General features: G+C 59.9%; 4 protein-coding genes across 4 annotated transcripts; 2 read left to right on the forward strand and 2 right to left on the reverse strand.

Moving 5' to 3' along the window:
• The first annotated feature begins 513 nt into the window (after window positions 1-513).
• KCNH4 (potassium voltage-gated channel subfamily H member 4) lies at window positions 514-7,692 on the forward strand. The gene is given in 17 exon segments (XM_050327780.1): window positions 514-747; window positions 856-987; window positions 1,143-1,270; window positions 2,159-2,402; window positions 2,618-2,775; window positions 3,042-3,249; window positions 3,415-3,609; window positions 3,793-3,992; window positions 4,353-4,602; window positions 4,706-4,920; window positions 5,868-5,915; window positions 6,001-6,359; window positions 6,504-6,610; window positions 6,709-6,785; window positions 6,870-6,958; window positions 6,960-7,006; window positions 7,038-7,692. Coding segments are annotated over 17 exon segments (2,892 nt in total). The 5' UTR covers window positions 514-617; the 3' UTR covers window positions 7,343-7,692.
• Window positions 7,693-7,716: 24 nt separating this feature from the next.
• Window positions 7,717-8,700, reverse strand: LOC126646242 (basic proline-rich protein-like). Its single transcript, XM_050327444.1, has 2 exons — window positions 8,175-8,700; window positions 7,717-8,048 (listed from the first exon to the last, which is right to left on the reverse strand). Exons 1-2 carry the CDS (start codon window positions 8,698-8,700, stop codon window positions 7,717-7,719), a joined length of 858 nt encoding a protein of 285 aa, XP_050183401.1.
• RAB5C (RAB5C, member RAS oncogene family) lies at window positions 7,914-19,204 on the forward strand. The gene is made up of 6 exons (XM_050327754.1): window positions 7,914-8,057; window positions 15,238-15,482; window positions 16,501-16,652; window positions 16,942-17,064; window positions 17,711-17,804; window positions 18,184-19,204. Exons 2-6 carry the CDS (start codon window positions 15,317-15,319, stop codon window positions 18,297-18,299), a joined length of 651 nt encoding a protein of 216 aa, XP_050183711.1. The 5' UTR covers window positions 7,914-8,057; window positions 15,238-15,316; the 3' UTR covers window positions 18,300-19,204.
• Window positions 19,205-21,114: 1,910 nt separating this feature from the next.
• LOC126646418 (heat shock protein beta-11-like) lies at window positions 21,115-21,933 on the reverse strand. Its single transcript, XM_050327759.1, has one exon. It carries the CDS (start codon window positions 21,844-21,846, stop codon window positions 21,262-21,264), a length of 585 nt encoding a protein of 194 aa, XP_050183716.1. The 5' UTR covers window positions 21,847-21,933; the 3' UTR covers window positions 21,115-21,261.
• Window positions 21,934-22,046: the final 113 nt, after the last annotated feature.

Here is a 22,046-nt window from a genome sequence, read left to right on the forward strand (position 1 = left end):
CTCTGGCTCGTGCCACCTGGGCACAAGGCCTTGACTTCCCCCAGGCCTGTGGCTGTTCTCCCACCCTCTCAGCTGGTGCTGCAGCTGAGCAGGTCTCCAGCTGATCCAGGTGATCCAGACCTCTGGGGATCCCAGCACCAGAGCTGGGCACCCCTGGGCTGGCAGCGCCCAGCTGTGTTTGCTGCCACTCCCGCTAAGCTGGCTGAGCCCGGGCGGAGCTGGAGCGGCAGATGGTGAGAGGGAGGCGTGAGTCGCCTCGCGTGGGCAATGGGGGCCAGGACATGGATCCGGGCTACTTCCCCTTCCAGTGCATGGGGCTGGGGTCCTGCCAGGGCTGGGACCTCGGGGGGCAGTGGGTCAGGGGATGGGTGAGCTCTAGGAGCAGCTGGGGGCAGCTAACAGCCAGATGGAGACCCGGCCCTGCTTCCCAGAGGGACACATGTGGGGCTGGGCTGCCCTTTGTGCCCTGTGAGGTGGCCCTGAGCCCTCAGGGGCGGCCGCATCTCCTTTCAGACAGCAACTTCATCCTGGCCAACGCTCAGGGCCGCTGCGGCTTCCCCATCGTCTACTGCTCCGACGGCTTCTGCGACCTCACCGGCTTCGCCCGCACCGAGGTCATGCAGAAGAACTGCAGCTGCCGCTTCCTCTGCGGGGCCGAGACCAGCGAGCTCGTCCTGCAGTGCATTGAGAAGGCTCTGGATGACAGGCAGGAGTACCAGTCCGAGGTCTGCTTCTACAAGAAGGGTGGTGAGTGGCGCTGGGGCTGGGTCCCTGCCCGCAGCTCTGACTGGCCCTGGGGGAAGCCACCGAGTGCGTGGTGCTGCCCCACCTTCACCACCCTCTTCCTCCATGCAGGAGATGCCTTCTGGTGCTTGCTGGACATCATGCCCATCAAGAATGAGAAGGGGGAGGTTGTTCTCTTCCTCTTCTCCTTCAAGGACCTCACGGAGAGCCGGGGCAGGAGCCACCCAGGGGACAAGAAGGAGGGTGAGCCATGGCTGTGGGATGGTGATGGAATCTGGGGAGCTGTTTGTGTGGTGGGCACGTGGCAAAGGGACTCCCTGTTCCCTGGTGGGTCCTGCCTGCCATGTACATCCATGCCACAGCGCTCCCACTGACGCAGTGTGTCCTGTCTCCCGCAGAGAAGCGGAGGAACAAGAAGCCTGGGAGTTCCCACCTGCGGGCTGCACGCAGGCAGGGCCGGACTGCGCTGCACAGGCTCAGCAGCCAGTTTGTCCGGAGGGACCGCAGTGAGGTGAAAATCAACCGGGTAAGGACCTTGGGGACCCTCAGCTTCACCCAGCGCCTCCTGGGCTGGGGCTATGAGGGACTGGCAGTGCAGCAGCTCTCTTGAGGAGCAGCTCCCAGCAGAGCCCAGCCTCCCAGGAATGCTGTTCCCATGCACGCCCATCCCTGGCTTCCCCAGCACTGAAGTGCTCTCCATCCCTGGCAGCTGCTCCGTAGCCAAGGCTGCACATGTGTTTGGTTGGCAGCAGGAGAGCCCAGAGGGTGCCCAGAGCTCGCCGTGGGGGCAGCAGACCTGGCAGCTGTGGCAGGGCCGTGCCTCTGCTCACATGCTTTGCTCTCAGGAAACCCCAGTGCTGGCTCTGAGCACAGCCATGCTGGCCCCAGGGAGCGCCGTTACCAGGCTGCCAGAGCTGTGGGGCTGCCAGCCAGGGCAGGGACCAGAGTCAGTCCTGTGCCAGGCCCTTTCAGTCCTGTGCCAGGCCCTTTGCATGGCTGCAGTGTCCAACACAGGGTCCTTGGGCACCACCTGCAGCCATGGGGCCAGAGAGGGGTCCAAGAGCCATTGGGGCCCAGGGCTGGTGAGCAGGCAAAGGGTGTCACTGCACCAATCTTAAATTTTGGGGACTTGGGTGGGATGGCCCCGGCTCTGCCCTCACCCAGCTGGTGTCACATTTCCTCTTGTCAGTGCTGTGTCCCTGCAGAGGCGGTCGTTGCTTTAATTGATGTGCCATAATCAGGCATTCTGTGCCCATCTCTGTGGGTGACCTCAGTGCATCCATCACCCCCTGGCATCAGGGAGTGGCAGCCAGACTGGAAGGACTCAGGAGGGGGGTGGGGGGGCCTGTGGTGTCCCTCACCCCTCCTGTGGGCCCTGCACCATCCATGTACCACCCCACACTTGCTCCCCCAGAACGTGTTCGAGGGCAAGCCGTCCATCCCCGAGTACAAGGTGGCCTCGGTGCAGAAGTCCCGCTTCATCCTGCTCCACTACAGCATCTTCAAGGCGCTCTGGGACTGGCTGATCCTGCTGGCCACCTTCTATGTAGCCGTCACCGTCCCCTACAATGTTTGCTTCATGGGCATGGAGGACAGTCTCTCGGCTGCCCGCAGCACCATCATCAGTGACATCGCCGTGGAGATGCTCTTCATCCTGGGTAGGTCCACGAGTGGAGCCAAGAGTCCATCCGGGATGGGGGACACGGTGGGACAGGGATGAGGGGTGAGGGAGAGGGGAGCTGGCATCGCAGTGCCCCTGCTGCTGTCCCTGAGCACTCTGGGAGAGAGACCCCCGTTCGCTGTGGGCTCTGGCTCGGCTCCACCTGGAGCCACAGCAGGGGTGACGAGGGCTGGAACTGCTCTCCTGGGGCAGACATCATCCTGAACTTCCGGACAACATACGTGAGCCAGTCGGGCCAGGTGGTGTACGACCCCCGCTCCATCTGCATCCATTATGTGGCCACCTGGTTCTTCGTGGATCTGATCGCTGCTCTGCCTTTCGATCTGCTCTACATCTTCAACGTCACCGTGGTGAGTGCCGCTGGCACAAATGCAGCCTCTGATAGCAAAGCTGTTGCTCTCTGCTGCCCCTCCCACTGCCCATCTCCCCGCCCTTCTCCAGCTCCCATGTGTCCCGGGGGGGATTGATGCCCTGACAAGCCATGGCCCTGGCTGCCTGCTGGGTGCTGGGCACAGGGGTGGAAGAAAAAGAATTCCTGCCCCGGGAAGAGGTGTTGGGGTCCCTTTCTGCCCCTGCCCAAAGCTCTGCTGGGTTTACCTGCCTGCCTGCCCCCCAGACCTCGCTGGTTCACCTGCTGAAGACGGTGCGGCTGCTGCGGCTGCTGCGGCTGCTGCAGAAGCTGGACCGGTACTCGCAGTACAGCGCCATGGTGCTCACGCTGCTCATGTCCATGTTCGCGCTGCTGGCGCACTGGCTGGCCTGCATCTGGTACGTCATCGGCCGCAGGGAGCTGGAGAGCAACGACCCCCGCGCCTGGGACATCGGTGAGCACCTTCGGGGCGCTGGGGCCCCCCTGTGCACTCCTGTGGGGCAGTGGTGCCGGGGGTGATGCCCCCACTGGCTCCTGCCCAAAAAGCGAGGCTGGGGCAGCACTGGAGAGTGGGGCACTGGCCCCTCGGTGAGGGCTAACCCCGGGCTGTGCTTGGCAGGCTGGCTGCACGAGCTGGGCAAGAGGCTGGAGGCTCCCTACTTCAACCACTCCATGGGGGGCCCCTCCATCCGCAGCACCTACATCGCCTCCCTCTACTTCACCCTCAGCAGCCTGACCAGCGTGGGCTTCGGCAACGTCTGCGCCAACACCGACGCCGAGAAGATCTTCTCCATCTGCACCATGCTCATCGGGGGTGAGGCGGGGAGCAGGGCTGGGCGGGGGGCTCACCCCTAGCTGTCGGACCTACGGGTCCCAAGCAAGGCACTGGGGGAGGTGATGGACACGTGTGCCATGTGAAACAGCCCCGGTCTGGGGTTTGGGGAGCAGCCTCCTGTGCTGCCCCTCACTGGGCCTGACGCTGCCCCGCTGCCCCCAGCGCTGATGCACGCTGTGGTCTTCGGCAACGTCACGGCCATCATCCAGCGCATGTACTCCCGCCGCTCGCTCTACCACACCCGCATGAAGGACCTCAAGGACTTCATCCGCGTCCACCGCCTGCCCCAGCAGCTCAAGCAGAGGATGCTGGAGTACTTCCAGACCACCTGGTCGGTGAACAACGGCATCGACGCTAACGAGGTAGGAGGTGTTGGTGAGGCTGGGCCAGCCCCCTCTGGCCCAGTCCTGCACCCAGCACAGGGGTGATGGGGCTGGCAGGGCCAGCTGGGAGTGTGGCGCTGGAGGGACCAGGTCTGGGGCCGATACCTGCCAGCACAGGGAGCAGGACAGGCACACGGAGCAGAAGTAGCTCATTTCCACATCCAAGGCCCTTCTCTGCCAGCTGGGACTGCTGGGTTCTGCCAAGGCACCAGGGTGGCTGAGCAGAGAGATTCCCTGATCCAGAGGGGCACGTGCCCCCTGAGGCTGCAGGGCTGCGGGAAGGCTTCTCCCTGCTCCCTCCCTGCCTGCTCTGCCCAGCGCCCCGGCTCCTCTCCTCAGCTGCTGCACGACTTCCCCGACGAGCTGCGCGCGGACGTGGCCATGCACCTCAACAAGGACATCCTGCAGCTGCCCATCTTCGAGACAGCCAGCCGGGGCTGCCTCCGCTCCCTCTCGCTCCACATCAAGACCTCGTTCTGCGCCCCGGGGGAGTACCTGCTGCGCCAGGGTGACGCGCTGCAGGCCAACTACTTCGTCTGCTCCGGCTCCCTCGAGGTGCTGAAGGACAACGTGGTCCTGGCCATCCTGGGTGAGGGCAGGCGGCGTGGGCTCTGCCCCAGCCCCTCCTGCTGCCCGGCAGGGTGAGGGCCCCAGGGCTCACGCTGCTAGCCCACCCTGGTCCCCTCCTGCAGGCAAAGGGGATTTGATCGGTGCCGACCTGTGCAGCACGGACCAGGTGATCAAGACCAACGCGGACGTGAAGGCGCTGACCTACTGCGACCTGCAGCACATCGGGCTGCGGGGGCTCTGCGAGGTGCTGCAGCTCTACCCTGAGTACGCCAGCAAGTTCACAGCCGACATCCACCAGGACCTGACCTTCAACCTGCGGGAGGGCAGCGAGACAGAGGTGGGTGCATGCCCTGTCTCGCAGGCCCCTTCCCCTTCCTGTGGCCCCGGGGACCAGAGCAGGGCTGGGACTGTGGCATGGCCATGGAATGGGTGGTCTCTGCACCCCCTGCTCACAGTCCCCAGGCTCCAAGGCCGAGGTTGGGGCTGTGGCTCTACCACCCCTGTGTGCAGGTACATCCTGTCTTGGCTCTGTGCAACCTGGGGAATTGGCAGAAAGAGCATTGGCAATGCAGGAGGCTGAGGCCGATGGAAGGCTTGGAAATGGGGGTGGAGGGAACTGGGAGGGCACTGTAGGATAGGCAGCTGGAGCACAGCCCCCCGGAGTGCAGGAGACAGCCGGGGGCTGCAGGTTTAGTCATGCTGATGGCTCCGGTAGCTGGGAGGATGTTCTGCAGCAGAAATGGCTCTGCAGTACTTTTCCTCCCCCAGCTCTGCTGTGAGAGGCTGGGGGCTCCTCCAGAGCATCTCTCCCAGTAGCCACTGCCCTCAGGCCTGGTGGAGGTGGGGCGGGAAGTTGCTTTCTAGGTCTCAAACAGCCGTATCAAGACCCACCATGTCCATTGCACAGGAGAGGTGTAAACAAATCAGGGGTGGAGGATGCCAGGAGTGTGCACCAGGTCTTGCAGAAGCTCTGTCACCCTCCTCATCAGGCTTCACCCCTCAGGCAGAGCTGGTGCTCTGATGGCTGAGGCTGGGGTGGGATTTGGGATGAAGTCTTGGCTCTGGCTCAGGCAGTTCACCATTGTCACAGCAGCAGCAGAGGAAGGAGAACCGGCAAGGGGCTGCAAAGGCTGGTGCTGGGGCTGATGCATGCAGCTGGGGGAGGTTTGGCTGTCCAGGGGGGCACGGAGAGGCCAGAGGGGGCTGTGGCCTGTAGCCCATCCCCGTGCAGCCGTGCAGGGGTCCCTCCTGCTGCTGAGCCTGTGCCGTCTGCTCTCCCCACAGGGGCTCTGCCGCTACTCCCGGTCCCCGCGGCTGCCGCAGGTGCCGCAGGTTTGTACCGTGCCCGGGCGATGGGGAAGGACGGGGCAGGGGTGGCCGTGCCCAGGACCAGCCCTGACCTCCTGCCCAACCGCAGCCTCGTCCGGAGAGCGGTGCTGCCCCGGAGAAGCCCCTTCCCTCTATTCTGGAGGATGAGGAGGAACTCGACGAGGTCTTCCAGCAGTCGCCCGCCAGCCCCCCGCGCCGCAAGATGCTGCTGCCCCAGCTGAGCAGCCCGGCGCGCCGCGGCTCCCTGAGCAGCCTCCTGGGCGATGAGCTGTGCCAGGTCTCAGCCCTGCGGCGCAACTGCCGCTCCCCGGCCCGCGGGAGCCGCGGCCGCAGCCCCTCTCCGCAGTGCCGGCGGGACGCCCGGCTCCCGGAGCGGGATGGCAGGAGGCCGGCCAAGCTCCTCATCCCGTCCCTGCACGCCAACGGCCCCCCGGACCTCAGCCCCAGGTACGGCTGGGACCTGCTGGGGGCTCATCCCACTGCTGCTGGTTTGTGCCCGCCGGGCTGCGGAGGGTCCCGGGGGGCTGGGCGAGGTGGTGGCAGAGGGGCGAGGGGGTGGTGCGGGGAAGCTCTCACCCCCTCCCACTCTAGAGTCGTGGATGGGATTGAAGACAACGGGGGGACATCAGAGCCACAAACCTTCTGCTTCAACATGGACCCGGCGCTGCCGAGCGCGACGAGGGACTCCCCCACCTCAGGTACCGCCGGCAATGCCGGCCAATGCCAGGGCTCTGGCGCCGGGACGGGGGGCTCGGGGAGCCCTCTGCTCACCGGTGGCCGTGTCCCCCCCCGACAGGGACCGACGTGGGCGGCCCAGCCCTGGCGATGGAGGCGGAGCAGATAAAGCACAACATCAGCAGGCTGAACCAGGAGGTGCGGCGGCGACCAGGGGCGGGCGCGAGTCCCCGGGGGCGCCGGGGACACCGCCCGGTGCTCACTGCTCTCCGTCCCTTGCAGATCGGCCACCTCAACCGGGAGGTCTCGCAGCTCAGCCGGGAGCTTCAGGGCATGATGGAGCTGCTCAGGGGTCACCTGGGCGCGCGCCGCCCCCGCCTGCTCCTGCCGCCTGCCCGCGGCCGCCCTGCCGCCCCCGGCCCCCGCCGCCCGCTGCCCCGGTGCCGTCCTCGCCTCCCGTGCCCCCCTCGCCCCCGGTGCCCCTCAGCTCCCGCAGCTCGCCCTCCGCCAGCCCCCGGGCCAAGCGCTGCCCGGTCCGCAGCCTCTCTGCGCACGCCGCCGCCCTGCAGCACTCCTGGGTGGGCGCCGAGGGGCCGCGCCCGCCGCGGGGGAACCCCCAAGACCCCCGCCGGGGCTCGGACTCGCAGCCCCCGCCGCTGCCGCCCCGCTCCGCCCTCTCCTTCCCCGGCTGCTCGGCCAGGGCTTGGCCCCGCGCCCGCCCGGAGCCGCGGTCCGGCTCCACCAGCTCCCACTGACCCCGCGGTCACCGGGGGAGCCGGGACCGGGGTGACCCCGCCGGGGGACCCTGCCCGGGGTGACCGTGTGTCCCCCCCCGCCCGCAGAGCGCCCCGGGACGCCGCGCTCCGAACACTCGCAGGGATTTTGATACGGTTTTATACTCTTCGTCCACCGGGGCCTTTCTCACAGCCCGGCCGGGCCCGGGAGGGGAGGGCGGCGGGGACACGGGGAGCGTGGGGGATCCGGGGGCTGAAATCAGCCGTGGATCCTCGGGATCCCCGGGAGGGTCTCCGGGGATCACGGGCGCTGCCGCCCCTCCGCCGCTGTAGTTCCCGTGGTTCTGCCACGCCCCTCCCGCGCCCTCCACCCGCCACATCGAGAAATAAAGGCTCTATTTTTCCAGCCCCGGCTCCGCTTGAGTCTCTGCCCTGCCCGGGGTCGCCCTGGGTCCCCCCCGCTCCCGGTGCCCCCGGACACGCCGGACTACAACTCCCAGCAGCCCCCGCGGACGCGCAATGACGTCACGCCCGTCTAACGTGAGGGGCGGTGCGCCCGCCGGGAGGCGGGATCCCCGCGGGGCGGGGCCACGATGATTGGCAGCTCCCGCCGCCTGTGGGCGCGGGGCGGGGGGCGGAAGGGGTGGGCGGATCCGGAAGCGGAACGGGTAAAGGCGGAAGTGAGGGCCGGGGCCTGCGAGACGCACCGGCGGCGGCGGGAGCGGCGCTGCGGGCGGTGAGCGGGGCCGGGGCCGGGGCCGGGGCCGGCCGGGCCGGGGCCGGGCCGGGGCCGGGGCCGGGGCCGGGCCGCTCGTTCTGCCCTGACGCGGCGGAGCCGCTCCCGGGATCTCGCCTGGCCGGGGCGGCGGCCGGCTCCGGTGGGAGCGGAGCGGGGCCCGGCGGCGCCGCTGTGCCGGGCGGGGCGATGCCGTCAGGCTCCCCGTGAGCCGGGGCCGGACCGGGCGGGCGCCACCGGGGCGGGGCGGGGGCTCCGGGCGGCCGCGATCCTCCCTCTCGCCCGGTGCCGCCGAGCCGGGCCCTGCGGGGCGGGGCGGGGCAGTGGCGCTGCCGCGGGACAGCCGTGTGCGGGGGCGGCACCGGGAGCAGCACGGCCCGGGGGACGGGCCCCGGCTCGGGGCGAGCTCCCGGTAGCGCTGGGTGGGCTCGGTCAGGCCGGCCGTGAGCGTGGAAGGCTCGGGGAGGGGGCAGCGGGAGCGGCACCTGCAGCCCGTACCCTGCGCCTCCCAGCCGGGACTGGGAATTCCGGGGAAGAGGGGAAGGTGCGGTGCCTGCCGGGGCAGGAGTGTCGTGGGGGGATCGCGTCTTGTAGCTGTTCGGCCTCCGAGTTGGAAATAGAGACTCTGTGAGCTAGTTTCCATGGTTCCCAGGAACTGCTGGGGTAAGGGGTGTGACTTGGTCTGCTGGGATTGTGCTCCGGGGCAGTGCGGACTGTCCTGGGTCGCTGCTGTGCCGAGCACGGCCCTGGTGGAAGCCAATGTGTGGTGCTGCGGGGCCCTGAGCGAGGCACAAGGGCTGCAAGGACGTTCTGTGGCTTGTCTAGAGAGGGAACCCTGGCCAAGGCCACCCCCTGGATCACGGAATCGCGGCGGGAGAGGCTCCGGCACGCGAGCTGGGAGCACAGCAGGAGGGCACCTGGGAGCGCCAGCAACAGGTCTGTGCTGCTAAATCCCGGGAAAGCTGCTCAGACGCTATTCCTGGTGATGCCCAAGGCGCTGGCAGAGCTCCCTGGGGCTGGGCAGGAGCCCTGAGTGGGGCTGTGGCCCTGCAGGGAAGCCCAGCCCAGCCCTGACCCCCAGCCCAGCTGACCTTTGGGTGCTGCCCCCGGAGCTCTGACCTTGGCTGTTCCCAAGCCCCTGAGGAAGCCGGGGAGGAGAATTTGCCCGGGGCCTATTTTAGGTCTGGCGTGGAACAACTTGCAGTCTGCTATTCTTAGCTTTTTGTGTGGAGGGTCAGCACAGTTGAGCTGCCCTGTTTGCAGCCTGACATCAGGCCTGCACTGCACTCTGTCAGAGCTGGCTCTGAGCTTGGCTGGGGCCAAAAAGACGGGCTCAGTCCATGCTGGCTGTGACATGCCACGCTGTCTCTGTGAGCTTCCTTGGAATATCCTGTTAATATCCACTCCTGCCTTGACTCTAAAAGTCTTTTACATTTCATTTCAGCTCACCAGGATAATAAGGTGAAAGAAGTGTGGCTGAAAAGGGTGAAGAATTCAGGATAGTGCCTCTAGACAGCTGTTCTTGATGTGTTCTTGGAGTGAGGAGAGCAGGTAAAGCAGGAGTCTGGCTGGACCTGGGAGGTCAAGGACAGCAACACTTGGGAGTCAGAACTGGGTCTCAGTGCTGAAATTGCCTCAGACTCCTCTTGAGTCACAACAGTGTGCTGGAACTTCAGAGCAAAAGCCTGTTTCTGAAGTGACCTTCCCCTCTAAGATGCCCTGGTTGATTTAGGTGAAGGTTGGTTTGAGGTTGTGCCAGGCACTGTGAGTCCCTCGAGGCTCTCTAAGTAGGTGCTGATGCCCCTTCAGGTGAGAGAACAACCCAGGCAAGCTGAGATGGACTCCTGGAGAAGGGTTTGAGTTACTGGAGAGCATGAGGGGAAGGCTGGCTTGGCATGTGGATGTGAATATGATAAAATAAAACTAAACACTGGTCTAGTTTTGCACGAACAGAGTTGGGTTTGGGTCCATTTGCTTTCCAATGAAGGATTGGGCAGCATCTGAAAGGACTGTGTGTGTGCTTGCCCAAACCTGGCAGTTGTGATGAGGTGTGGGATTATCTCCATCCCAGCAAAGCTCTTCTGCACCTGGAGAGGGATCAGCTCTGGGGCTGCTCTGGGCCCTGCCAGTCGCCAGCTCTGGCTCCAGAGTCCCTCAGCTGCTGCCTGGTGAGCGGGTGGTGGTCATGGCATCTCCCTGAACGGGGAGGGGGAAGGAATGCCAAGTGCTTTCAGACACAGGAAATGAAATGGGAACACTTCTAATGAAGTGGGTGTAGCCCAAAGTATTCCTGTCAGCAGACTCAAAAGAGGGTAGAGTGTAGAAATGTTGGAGTCAGCTGTTTTCTTCCCTTGGGGTATGAAGTTTGCAGCCTCTTATGCAAGTCCTGAGAAGTTCGTCAGAGTAACACCGAAAACACTCCAGGCTCCCGCCAGGAGCAGGGAGCTTTCCTGGCTGTGACAGCACTGGGGAGGGATAAAGCTTCTTCTGGGTCCCAGAGGGAACACTGTCCTCCCCTGGAGCACGGGAATGAGCTGCTGGAGCAGTCCTACGTAAACAGATAAGAAAACACTGCTTTTCGTGTTTGCTTTGGTTTGGGAGAGCTCCAAATAAGGAGCTGCTTGAGGCTGGGAGATCTTTGTGCCGTCTGGGAAAGATACTGTGAAGGTCACGGATTCTTTTGCAGTGCAGGTGGCTGTTTGTTGCCTTGCACTGCTGATGTTGCCTTCTCTCCCGCAGGATGGTGAGTGCTGCCCAAGGCACGTGTTGCTGGGTGTCTGGCTGGGTGTCTGCTGAGAGCATCTGAGCAGGGGACAGTGTCAGGAACAGGGGTTAAAGGACCTTGGCTGTGGAATTGAAACCCTGATGCTTTTGTTCCGTTTGAGTAGGTCCAGGCTGCACCCCTGAGTTGCTCCTCCAGCCTTGCTGTGCCCTGTGTTCTCTGGAAGTGGACCAGCTCCTTGCAGTGCCAAGGATGACTGGAAGTGGGTGAGGGCTCCGAGAGGGAGCTGCTGTGGGACGGGGAACGTGGAGGCTTTGCTCCTTACAGCAGGAGAGCAGCTAATGTGAGGTGAAAGTGATGCACAGGAGGAAGATGATGCCTCTCCTGCAGAAGTCTGTGCTGAAGGGGTAGTAACAGCAGGGTGGTGGCCTTGAAATCTCTGAGGATAAAGTTGTTTTGGAAAAGACGCTTTGAAAAACAGCCAGGAGGCCACGGCTGTGCAGATGTCAGGAAGCAGATGTGTGTATCAACAGCATGAGAAGGAGCTGGTGCTGCAGGAACAGCTAGACTTGTTCGGGGCTGCGGCTACCAACAATGGGCAATTTAACTTTGGGATGGAAATCCCATTTACCTGTGAAATAAGATGATGGTGTCCATGTCTTCAGGAGTCTTGCATGTGGGACTGCACAGAGAAGTTGTTGTGCTGTCCTAAGTTAGTCACAACTGTAGAAGCGCTGCTGAAACTGCTGTCTGAGCTGATTTGGGTCTGTGAGTCTGCACTTCGGGGCTGTAGTGCAGCTGCAGTGATGAGTTCCCCAGTTAGAGCAGTTACTGAACTCCAGGCTATGGCCTTGCTGATCAGAACACTGGGGGTTTGTTCTTTGGGAAGGCTGCCTGTAGAAAGGTGAAGTATTAATATTGATCAGACTTTATGGGACTGAGGTCTGTAGGTCAAGTGTGTCTCCTGATTCATCTCTTGTGTAGCAGCTGAGCCTGTTCCTCCTTCCTCTGCAGCCTGGACTCTCCTGCAGTCAGGCTCTGGAAGTTTGTTGTTATAAATTACATCAATGAGTTGGAATATCAGGCTGACACACCGTGCTGTGCTAACCTGGACTAACGGGGTCCATGTGTGGTTCTGGTGGGACCCACACTGGCTGCTGGTTCTGCTCACAGAAGTTGCTCCTGACTCCACATCCTGCAGCCGAGTGCCCTGGGAGCAGGGCAGTGCAGCTCAGCTGCCTGTGCAGTGAGAGGTGAAGCAAAACCACTGGATAACTTCAGGGCTTCCTTTGCCAAGGAATTCATGTAACGCTGTCAGCTATTTAACAAGATAAATACTTCACTGGGGCTTTTGTCTTGAGTATTTTGGTTCTGAGCCAACAAATCCAGAGCGAAGCAGCTCCTTGCATAGCTGAGAGCGGCAGCAGTCCTTTGGGTAACTAGATTCTTCAGGATTTGGTTACTAAATATCCTCAGCTTTCAGCCCTCGCTACTGGGTGAACACAGGGCAAAAATGTTAGATTCTGTAACTCCTGACACCTTAAATGAGCAGCTTCCCTGTGGTGCGGTTTCCTGCAGGGGTTAATGTGGGGATCTGCAGTAATTCCCCTGTGGAGATTGGGATTCCTGTCCTGGGCCGGGATCTTGTGATCTCCCGAGTGCTGGGTTTCGCTAGTTACAAGAAACTAGTAGGAAAATGAATGCCTGTTAATCTTGATGACACGAGTACCCCACCATGCCCTTCCTTCTCATGGTCTCAGCTGCTTGAATTAGCACTGCAAGTTGAGACTTCAGCTGCTTTCCCTTGTCTGCCCGGTATCACTGTGGTTATTTTGGTCTGCCTGACCCACAGCTCGAGTGTCAGAGTTCCCATGGGGAGCAGGGAGGGGTGCATGCCCAATTCTCTGCTGGAAGAGGGGGAATGAACAGCCCCCCGCCCCAGCATCAGAAATGGCTTCGTACAGCAGGAAATCCTCCCTGTTTCTCGAACCAATGTCCACTGGTGGGCGTGGGCTGACCTAGGCCAGGTCCAGGCTGTGTAATTCAGCTGTTCCCTCTGCAGATCCAAGTTCTGTCTGACAGGAATCCTCAAAGACATTGGCAGAAAGTGCCAAAGTGCCTGTCCTGCCATGGAGCACGCTTGCAGTCCGAGGCTTTGGTGGGTGCTTCCTTCAGTTATTTGGTTCTTTGTGTGACCAGCTCACCTCGTTCTTTCGGAGTTCATGTAGCACAAACAGGTGGAAAAATGCATCAAGACCTGTGAAATATAGGTCAGGCTAAGACTTGGGGATGTCAAGAGACTCATTTCCTTGTTTTGCTCTGGGAATCACCCCTATCAGATTTCAGGAGGCCGTAACTCAGGGACGTGATTCACGCAGTGTTTCATGTGCAGAACGTTGGTCTGAAGCAGCGGCAGGGCTGGTGGACTGCCTGGGAACAAACACCAGGTGAAACAAGGCAAAGCTGTTCACTTGCAAGCTCTGGTTGTAGGGGAAGCTCTGAAAAGTGGAAGCTTCTTCAGGCTCTGGATATGCAGAGCTGCTGCTGAGCCTCTCAGACCTGGCGGTGACTGAGCTGCTCCTGGCCAGAACTGCAAATGCTGTTTTCTCACTGCCCAGCAAAGCCAGTTGCTGATTTCCTTCCTATCAAGCTTTCTCATCCTGTCCTGTTTCTCATCCTTCCTTGGAAGAGGGAGGGGGGTCCTGACAGTGCAATTTTTTTGCTGATCCAAGACTGGACAGGCCACTCAGAGCAACAACTTCTCAGCTCTGGCTCCTGAAACATCTCATGGCACTCAGAAGTTACTCCTCGTGGTTTCTGTCCCACCTGCAGCTCCAGTGACCAGCACCAGCTCAACAGCAGGTGTCTGACTGCCTCCTGGTCAGAGCAGTTTGAAGTGGAATGTCTCTAGGTCAGAGCACTCTCAAGTGCTTTGTGTTTTGAAAGCTGCCGAGGTTCTCCAGCTGCTGGCGCTCATGGACTGTCCCTCCAGAGGAGCTCTGAAATGGCTGGAGGTTCCCTATCAAACTGTGGCATTGCTTAAACTCAAGGCATGGTTAAAGTAGCCTCAAGCAATCACAGCTGGACAGGCACTGCCCTGGGAAGCAGCTGTTTGAAACTCTCCTCTGTGCAGAGCAGGCCTGAGTGTTCTGTTCTGCTCCAGTTCGACCTGCTTTAAACTTCTTATTCATGGAAATCTGATATTTGCTGGGTAAATGCAGGATGTGCCCAGAGTTTCTTCACAGATGCTCCCAGAACAAGAAGAAATTGGCTTTTGGGGCATTTTCTTGCAGTTGTCTCTCAGCAAGCAGCCTGGGTTAGGAGAGTAGAGTGGAAAGTGGTGATCCAGAGTGGATGTGATCAGCTGTGGAATTTTTCATCCACGGGAAGTGGGAGTCGTGATGGGTACAGGAAATATGCCTAAATCCACAACTGCGCACTTGGAAAGCGTTCCTGTTCTCTGCAGGCAGCAGAGCTCAGTGCTTAGGGAGGCCCTGGGACTCACTCGTGGGCAACTGGGTGCAAACCAGCTTGTCCTGCTGTTCCTGCCATGGCTCTGTGGCTCTGCACCACTCCAGAGGTTGGTGCTGGGGAGGGGATGGCAGTGTTAGGGGATGCTGCCTGTTTGTGCTGGATTTGAACAGTCCTTGTGAAGAACGTGGCCAGCAGCCTGGCAACCTGGAATGCTGTGGGATGAGGGCGTTGAGGCAGCAGGATGGGTGTGGGAAGCATTAGGTGCTCCCTCTGTGTTTGGATCAGGTTGGGTGGTGATTCCTGGTGTGCAGTGGGGATGGGGAGGGGCTGCTGCCAGCCTCTGAGGGGGGACAGTCCCTGCTGCCAGGTGCAGACCACCTGCCTGGCTCCAGGGCTGTCCTCGGGCCTGCTGGGAGGTGCAGAATGTCGTGGTGCAAGTGCTGTGGGCTGAACAGATGACTCTAGAAACTCCTTTTGTCCAAATGCCTCGTGACCTGCAGAACTGCCTCCTGCCAGTGTGCCACTGGCATGGTTCTGTATGGCATTGATAGTCTGAAGGTGCTTCCCTGTGAACTCGGGAGGGGAGGAAGGAACTAAAGGTCAGCCTCAGTTACCTCCATGAACCGAGTAATTGTTGTTTGAATAGATGAAGCTCTAATAACACCCACTGTGGGCTGGCTGCTCCTTACCTGCCTCACCCCAACGAGGTGTGTGTAACATCCACATGTGGTGGAAGCGCTGGAGGGCCCAGTGGTGGGGAGGAGAGCTTGTGTTACCTCTCCAGGTATGCTCAGCAGGCTGAGATCCTGCTGCAGGAGCTGCTGCCTGGCGGGAACTGCCCTGTGGTGCTTGCAGCTGATAACTTCCCATCATGGGAAGGAGCCACCACTGGCTTGTGCTGATGGTGGCTGCAGATCAAACCACCCTCTAGAACTGGTACAGCTGGTCCCTGAGCGTGTCACTAACTATGGCCTCCTCTTCCAGTTGCAACCTGCCTCCAGGTGGATCCCAGTGCAGAACCTGCAGCATCCTCAACCCTCGGCACTCCTGCACTTAAGCCGCGATGGCGGGTCGAGGTGGAGCTGCCCGACCGAATGGACCGGCCGCTGGGAACAAAATCTGCCAGTTTAAACTTGTTCTCCTGGGCGAGTCGGCGGTGGGGAAGTCCAGCCTGGTCCTGCGCTTCGTGAAGGGGCAGTTCCACGAGTACCAGGAGAGCACGATCGGAGGTGAGTGCCAGCTCCACGTGCCCGTGGCTGGGAGGTGCTGACCTTGCTTCTGACACCCTGGCCTGCCCCAGCAAAGAGTGGCTATTTCAGTCTGGCCCGGGATTTTTGCTATAAATAGAACCAAACAGTTAATGCTTTTAACTCTTGGTTTGAGGTTTGTTGGCGTGAGGTTGGAGCACAGCAGAGAATAATGCTATGGCAACCTTGCACTCTGCCTCTGAGGCTTTGCTTCCAGTGCCTCAATTCCTGCTTCTAATTAGAACCAAGGCCTTCAGCTTGGTTTATAGCCCTTAATTATCTTTTCAGACCACGACCTGGGATTTTGGGGCTGTTTTGTAGCATGATACTGTTAACTACTTCCACAGTGCTTTCAGGTCTAGCAGTTCTTTAGCTTGAAATCATTAGCACAGTGTCACCAATCAAAGGCTGGTTGGCACCCAGGTCTGTGAGCAGCGATACTGGTAGGGGTGTCCTGAGGAAAGGCTTGAGTTGTCCCTCTGTGACCCATGCAGGGAGTAAGCACAGCTCCAAGTGTAGCTTATGGGTGAGCAGGGCTTAATGTTCCTCTGTGGAGGGTTGTGTGGACACTGCTGCTCTGCCTCAGTCTGTGCATTTGCCCTGGGTGTAACACGTGGTGTTAGACTTGCTGGAACAAGACAGCAGCCAGTTACTAAACTGGGGGGTGTGGTGCTGTCACTGGTGCTCCCCAGCTCCGATGAGGGTGGTGCCACAGCCCGGTCTGTGTGATCCCTGTGAGGGGCTGCTGTGGGGGTCTGGCCCCACAGCCACTCCAGGGGCTGCCTGGGCTCTCTGAGCCACCTTCCTGTCACTGTGAGGGGGCCCTTGGGTTCCTGTGAGCAGGAAGTGTCACACAGCAGAGCTGCAGCTGCCACAGCGAGTGGCACTGGCCTCTCCAGGGCTCTTTGCTCGCTCCCATGCAGCAGCAGAGCTGCTCTGAGAGCTCTGGGGCCTGTCCTGCTGGAGCTGAGGCAAAAGCCCCCCCCACCTTCTCTTGCAGCTGCCTTCCTAACACAGACAGTGTGTCTGGATGACACAACGGTGAAGTTTGAGATCTGGGACACGGCAGGGCAGGAGCGGTACCACAGCCTGGCCCCCATGTACTACCGGGGGGCCCAGGCAGCCATCGTGGTCTACGACATCACAAACACAGTGAGTGTGGGCAGGGCTGGGGGCCTGGGCTTTGGGGAGGCTCCCACAGCTCTGGGAGTGTTTGAGCCAGAGCCCTGCAGGCTCCTGCCTGCAGGTGCTGAGTTCTTGAAAACTGCTCATGGCCTCTTCCTCATCTCTGGCCAAGGCTGTGTGAGCTGATAAAGGATCCTGCTGCCAAGTGCTGCAGAGGCAGAATGCTTCTCACAGGAAAGCCTTGTTCTAATCATATCTGCCCCGTGGATTCCTACACGGCTGCCCTTCCTGACTGCTGCCTCCTGTTTGCTTCCAGGACACATTTGTACGAGCCAAGAACTGGGTGAAAGAGTTGCAGAGGCAGGCTAGCCCCAATATTGTAATTGCACTAGCAGGAAACAAGGCAGACCTTGCTACCAAGAGAGCTGTGGACTTCCAGGTGAGTGAGAATCCAGAGCACTTGTTCCCTGAGTAGGTCACAAAAGCAGCTTTTGGCTTAAGCGGGGGAGATGTTGGCTCTTTGAGGGAGAGTGGAGGTGAAGATTTGCGCTCGGGACCCCAGGATGCCCCTGAGCAGGGGCTGTGCCCTGCCATTCCCACACTTTTGTCACAGCACATGTGGCTCTGGCTGGTGACAGTGGATGAGGAGGAGGCCCACAGTGCACAAGCTCCTGCCCTTGGTGTCCTTTGCTGCCTTACTTATCTGGGGCTGTCTGCAGGGTGTGAAACATCATCTTTGGGGTACAAGACACATGAGGAATCATTCCCAGCTCTTCACAGCTCTTACCTCATCTGAGCCAAGCGCTCAGGAGAGGCTCTCCCCAGCCCTCTTACAGGATTGCTTGTGCCCTTGCAGTGGCTGACATCCTCCCAGCTGAGCAAACACCAGGCACTGTGTCTGTGCAGGGCTGCCAGCAGAGCCTGTCCCTGAGCTGTCCTGGCCAGGCAGGGACTGGGGTGGCAGTCTCTGGCCTGGGGTGGGACGGTGTTAATCTGGCTGTTAGTTTGCTGACAACTGAAGTACATGAAGCCTGCTTGGGCATCTTGGCAGAGTGCCTTTAGCACTCTGATGTGATTGTTTGTAGGATGCACAGACATATGCAGATGACAACAGCTTGCTGTTCATGGAGACATCGGCGAAGACAGCGATGAATGTGAATGAAATCTTCATGGCAATAGGTAACGGCCTGTGTGCGGGGCTGGGGTAGCTCTGAGCGCCAGCAGTGCAGCTTGAGGGGTCTTGTGTCACCTAGGGGCTGGTGGGTGCCTCTTACTGGGGCAGATGTCCAGTTTGCCACACTGGTGTCACTCTCTGAGCGTGTGGAGCCTTTGCAAAGCTGGGTCCCTCTCCCTGGGTCTGGGCTGGTGAGGGAGGAGAGAGCAGAGCTGATGCCAGCCAGAGTCAGGAGTGGGCTGGTTTGCCATGCAGTGCTGCTGGCAGTGTCGTGTCCCAGACTCCTTTGGAAAAGGATGGAACAGGCGGAGCCCAGCGTGGGGTGTGCAGTGGGAGGCGGGTGGCCTCTGCAGAGGACCCTACTAATGTCCCGTTTCCTTCTAGCCAAGAAACTGCCAAAAAATGAACCCCAGAATGCTCCTGGTGGCCCAGGCAGGAATCGGGTGGTGGACCTTCAGGAGAGCAGCCAGCCGAGCAGGAGCCAGTGCTGCAGCAACTGAGCAGCTGCTCCGGCCCGCGAGCCCTCGGAGGACGTGACTGGAACCCACGCTAACGATCGCACTTACCGTAGGGCGGCCGCTGCCGGCGCCGCTGTGATTCTCCATCCCTTTCTGATCATAGGCTGGAGGGAGTTCTTCCACCTGCACCTTTCTGTACAAATACTAATTCAATTCTAAGTCTTAAGTCACTTTTTTAATATATGAACTTCTGCTCTTCCCTCTTCCTGGTGGTGGTGGATGCAGGACCCGGTGTCTGCCCAGCCAGCGCGGCCGTCCCGCGGGTGAGGCCAGCAGCACCCAGGTCCCACAGCACTGTAGTTCACTATGGGAAACAAAGGGATATTGGGACACGTGTTTAAAGTTCCCTGTCTGTAAGAGCTGAGGCTGATCCCGTGCGATGCGCCCAGAACAACCACTAAACTGTAGCATTAGAGACAAACTCCGGCTCTTGGGCCACTTATTGACCAAATCAGTGATGAGTATTCGGGGTGGGGCAGAGGGAAGCAAAACTGGTTTCTTCTGTATTTTGTATTGTATGTTTCTCCATGTAACCAATCAGTATCTTGTCAATATAGTACATCCAACGAGCTGCCTGTTGTCTTTCTTTGTGTTGGACTCCAGCATGCCAACTCTTCTTTTCTCTCGGTTCTGTCGTAATGCACTAATCCTGTTGCAATTTTTGCAAAAGATCTTGTATAGAAAATTGTCCTTTTCTTGATGGTTGTGATGCCACTAATGTTGTTAACCCTGCTCTGGTGGGAATACACAAAGTTTACTGATGTACAGAGGTGGGGTGGGGGAAAACCTCGGGTAACCTGTCAGTGGGAACGACGTGTATTGCAAAAGCCTGTAATTCCACAAAGAATGAAGGGAGGTATTAAATGGCTTCTGTTGCCAGACTCTAACTGATGTTGGCTGCTGCCTAGTGCCTAATGCAGTGTCTTATGCATCCTGGTATTTAAGAGGAACTGTCAACTTAGTCTTCACCACAAACTTCAGTTTTGTGTGATTAAAACAAAATTTTTATAAACCTATCATAACAACAATGTTCATGTTTCTTAATGCAGCAGGGACTGGACCTGAGCACAACATTTCTGCTGGAGGCTGAGGTGTGCTGGGCTGCTCCTGGTATGTCCCACATCTTGGCAGGGAAATGGGGCCTTTCCTTCCTGGGGAGGGAGAAATGGAGCTCCTGAGCTGGGGCTGTGCTGCTGCTCCTGCTCACAGTGATGCTGCTGGTGTTCACTCAGCTTCATTGTGCTCAGGGAAGCTTAAGGCAAATAGTGGGAACTATTCCTTGCCTGATACTTCTGGGGAAACTCTGCAGTGCAAGCTGGGAAGAGGTAGGGGGAGCAGTGTGTGGAGGAGCTCAGCTCCACGGTGGGACAGGCTTGGGAATGCTGCTCTGGAATTAATGAATGCAGTGCCTCTGTCCCTGGAGCGTTATGGCCTTGGAAGATGCTGCTCTGCTGTTGCTGCTGCACAGACTGTGAGACCCTGACACCCATGGCTGACCTGCAGTCAATATGGAAGATGGAGCAGCCCCTTGCACCTCCACCCCTACCACGTGTCCTGCACCATTCCTGCTGGGAGAGGCTGAGGATGGAGATGTGCTGCACCTGGAACCTGCTGCCTCCCCCTGCCTCAGCTCTGGGGTTGCTGCTGCTCAGCTGCAAGAGAGCTGTGAACAGAGTTCTGAGAACAGCCCTGGCTCGTGTGGGCTTCATCCTTTATCCAAGGTCTTGGTGCCTCTTCCTCATGCTGCATTTCCTTAAAATCCTGGAAGCAGGAAGAGTCTGGAATGACTTGGTGACTGAGTTCCCAGCACTGTGCTGGAGTCTGGCTGCCTGCAGGATGGGGGCTCTGGTGGCCCACCCAGTGGGGTTCACTCACCTGGTGCTGCTTGTGCCTGGGCTGTTCAGCTGCTGGAGGAGCTCACAAACTCTGGGGGATCCCTGAGCTTTTGGTGCTTATGGGTTGAGGTGGTCTGGTGCTGCTGGTTTCCCCAGGCGGCCACAGATGGACCTGTAGGACAATGGCTTCCCTGATCCCACTTGGAACAATCCTACAGACACTGCAGTGCTGTTGCCATCTGCTGGCTCCTCATTCTGGCTCCTTCCAGGACTTGGGGTCTAGTCTCTGTGAAGATGCTGGCACTGCCCTAAGGAGGGTCTTCACTGGAGCAGGAGCAGGTGCTCAGGGGCTCAGTATTGGGGCTGGGGACCCGCTGCTGTTGCTGGTGTGTCTCTGGAATGGGCTATCAGATGTGGGAGCAGCTTTAGCACAAACAGGTGTGCCTGCCCACATACCTGCTGCCTGCCTGGGCCTGAGCGCGGGCGTTTGTGGTGGTTACACACCCTGCCTGGGCTTGGGCTTTTCCCTCCCTGCTACTGAGAGCTCAGGGGAGCTCCAGCAGCCCCTCTCCATGCTGTGTGTGGGAAAGTGTGGATAAAATAGCTGTACCCACACCCAGACAGGCCATCCAGTGTGGTTGTCTCCCCATTCTGTGGCACTGGCCAGTGATGTGGAGCTGGAGTGAATGCTGACAGCAGTGTAAGGAAGGGGTGAGTGTGGTACAGGTGAGTGGGGCTGCCCTCCCTTCCTGGGACCTTCCTGCCTACCCCCTCCCCAAGCAGCACAGAGCTCCCAGACCCCTTCCCTCCCTCTGGGCCTGCTTTTAACCCCATTTTGTGCTGCCCTGAGGAGCAAGAGAGGTTTTTCCCCTCTCTGTGCAACCAGCTCCTCTGGCATCCAGAGCCAAGAGCAAGGTGCAGCCTCCCCATCAATCAACACCCAGAGAGCACATGAAGGTTCTATGCAAAAGTATTTTTTATTGGATATAAAAACATTCCAGTATAGTGAAAAAAAATTGACATCATTGCTGATGGAGCTTGTCTGGGCTTAAACCCGAGACTTGCTCCTGTCTGCTCCGGTCCCGCCGTGGCCATGGGGTCCCATCCTGTTACGCCTGGGCTTTGTTGGCAGCTCCATCCTCAGAGGCTGGTCCAGGCTGTGGGGCTGCAGGGCTGACCTGGATGGGCACGTTCCTCTCCGGAGCAGCCGGCAGTGCCAGCTTGGGGGCCTCGATGCGGAGCTGCCCGTCCTTGGACAGGGAGCAGGTCAGCGCCTCGGCGTCCACCTCCTCGGGCACGTCCCACTCCCGCTTCAGCACCTCGTACTTGTAGGAGAAGGAGCCCTTCTCGTCGACGTTCTGCGTCTCCTTCTGCCCCACCAGCACCACCTTCCTGCCCACCACCTTCACCGACAGCTGCTCGGGAGCGAAGTTCTTCACGTCCTGGCAGACGGAGAAGCCTTCCCCGGAGCCCTGGGCCAGGGTGGTGCTGGTGCTCGGGGCGCGCTCCGCCGCGATGGCTCCGTGGTTGCTCAGAAGCTGCTCGAAGCTGCTCATGAACTCCCGGGCTTTCTCCATCTCCTGCTGCAGCTCAGTGAAGATGGTCTCTGCGTGGGGCCAGAGGGTCCTCACCGTTCCCAGACGGCTGGCCAGGGAGCTGGAGGCGAATGGTGCGAGGTGCATCCGGCAAAGCATCGCTGCTGCTGTTGTTGTTGTTGTTGTTGCTGCTGTTGCTGCTGCTTCTTTCCCCTCTCCAGTGGATTGGAAGCGTTCTGCCCCGCTGCTGCCGGCGGAGCCTTTTATTCCCGTTTCCTAGGGGCGTGGCCTCGTCTCGAAAATTACGTCACCCTCGGGAGAAGAGCTCAGCTCTTTCCAGCCCGTTCCAGCTCATTCTT

This window comes from Myiozetetes cayanensis, unplaced genomic scaffold, assembly GCF_022539395.1.
Source record: "Myiozetetes cayanensis isolate MyiCay16 unplaced genomic scaffold, myiCay2020 scf34, whole genome shotgun sequence".
Lineage (NCBI taxonomy): Eukaryota > Metazoa > Chordata > Aves > Passeriformes > Tyrannidae > Myiozetetes > Myiozetetes cayanensis.

What these genes read in the sequence shown, in the direction of transcription:
- LOC126646242 (XM_050327444.1), bottom strand. Translation starts at nt 8,700, where the DNA reads ATGGAAACTAGCTCACAGAGTCTCTATTTCCAACTCGGAGGCCGAACA. An exon ending in CCGGCCGCCGCCCCGGCCAG is followed by an intron (nt 8,049 to 8,174) that starts GCGAGATCCCGG and finishes CACCGCCCGCAG; the next exon opens with CGCCGCTCCCGCCGCCGCCG.
- RAB5C (XM_050327754.1), top strand. Translation starts at nt 15,317, where the DNA reads ATGGCGGGTCGAGGTGGAGCTGCCCGACCGAATGGACCGGCCGCTGGG. An exon ending in CCAGGAGAGCACGATCGGAG is followed by an intron (nt 15,483 to 16,500) that starts GTGAGTGCCAGC and finishes CTTCTCTTGCAG; the next exon opens with CTGCCTTCCTAACACAGACA. An exon ending in TCTACGACATCACAAACACA is followed by an intron (nt 16,653 to 16,941) that starts GTGAGTGTGGGC and finishes GTTTGCTTCCAG; the next exon opens with GACACATTTGTACGAGCCAA.
- LOC126646418 (XM_050327759.1), bottom strand. Translation starts at nt 21,846, where the DNA reads ATGCTTTGCCGGATGCACCTCGCACCATTCGCCTCCAGCTCCCTGGCC.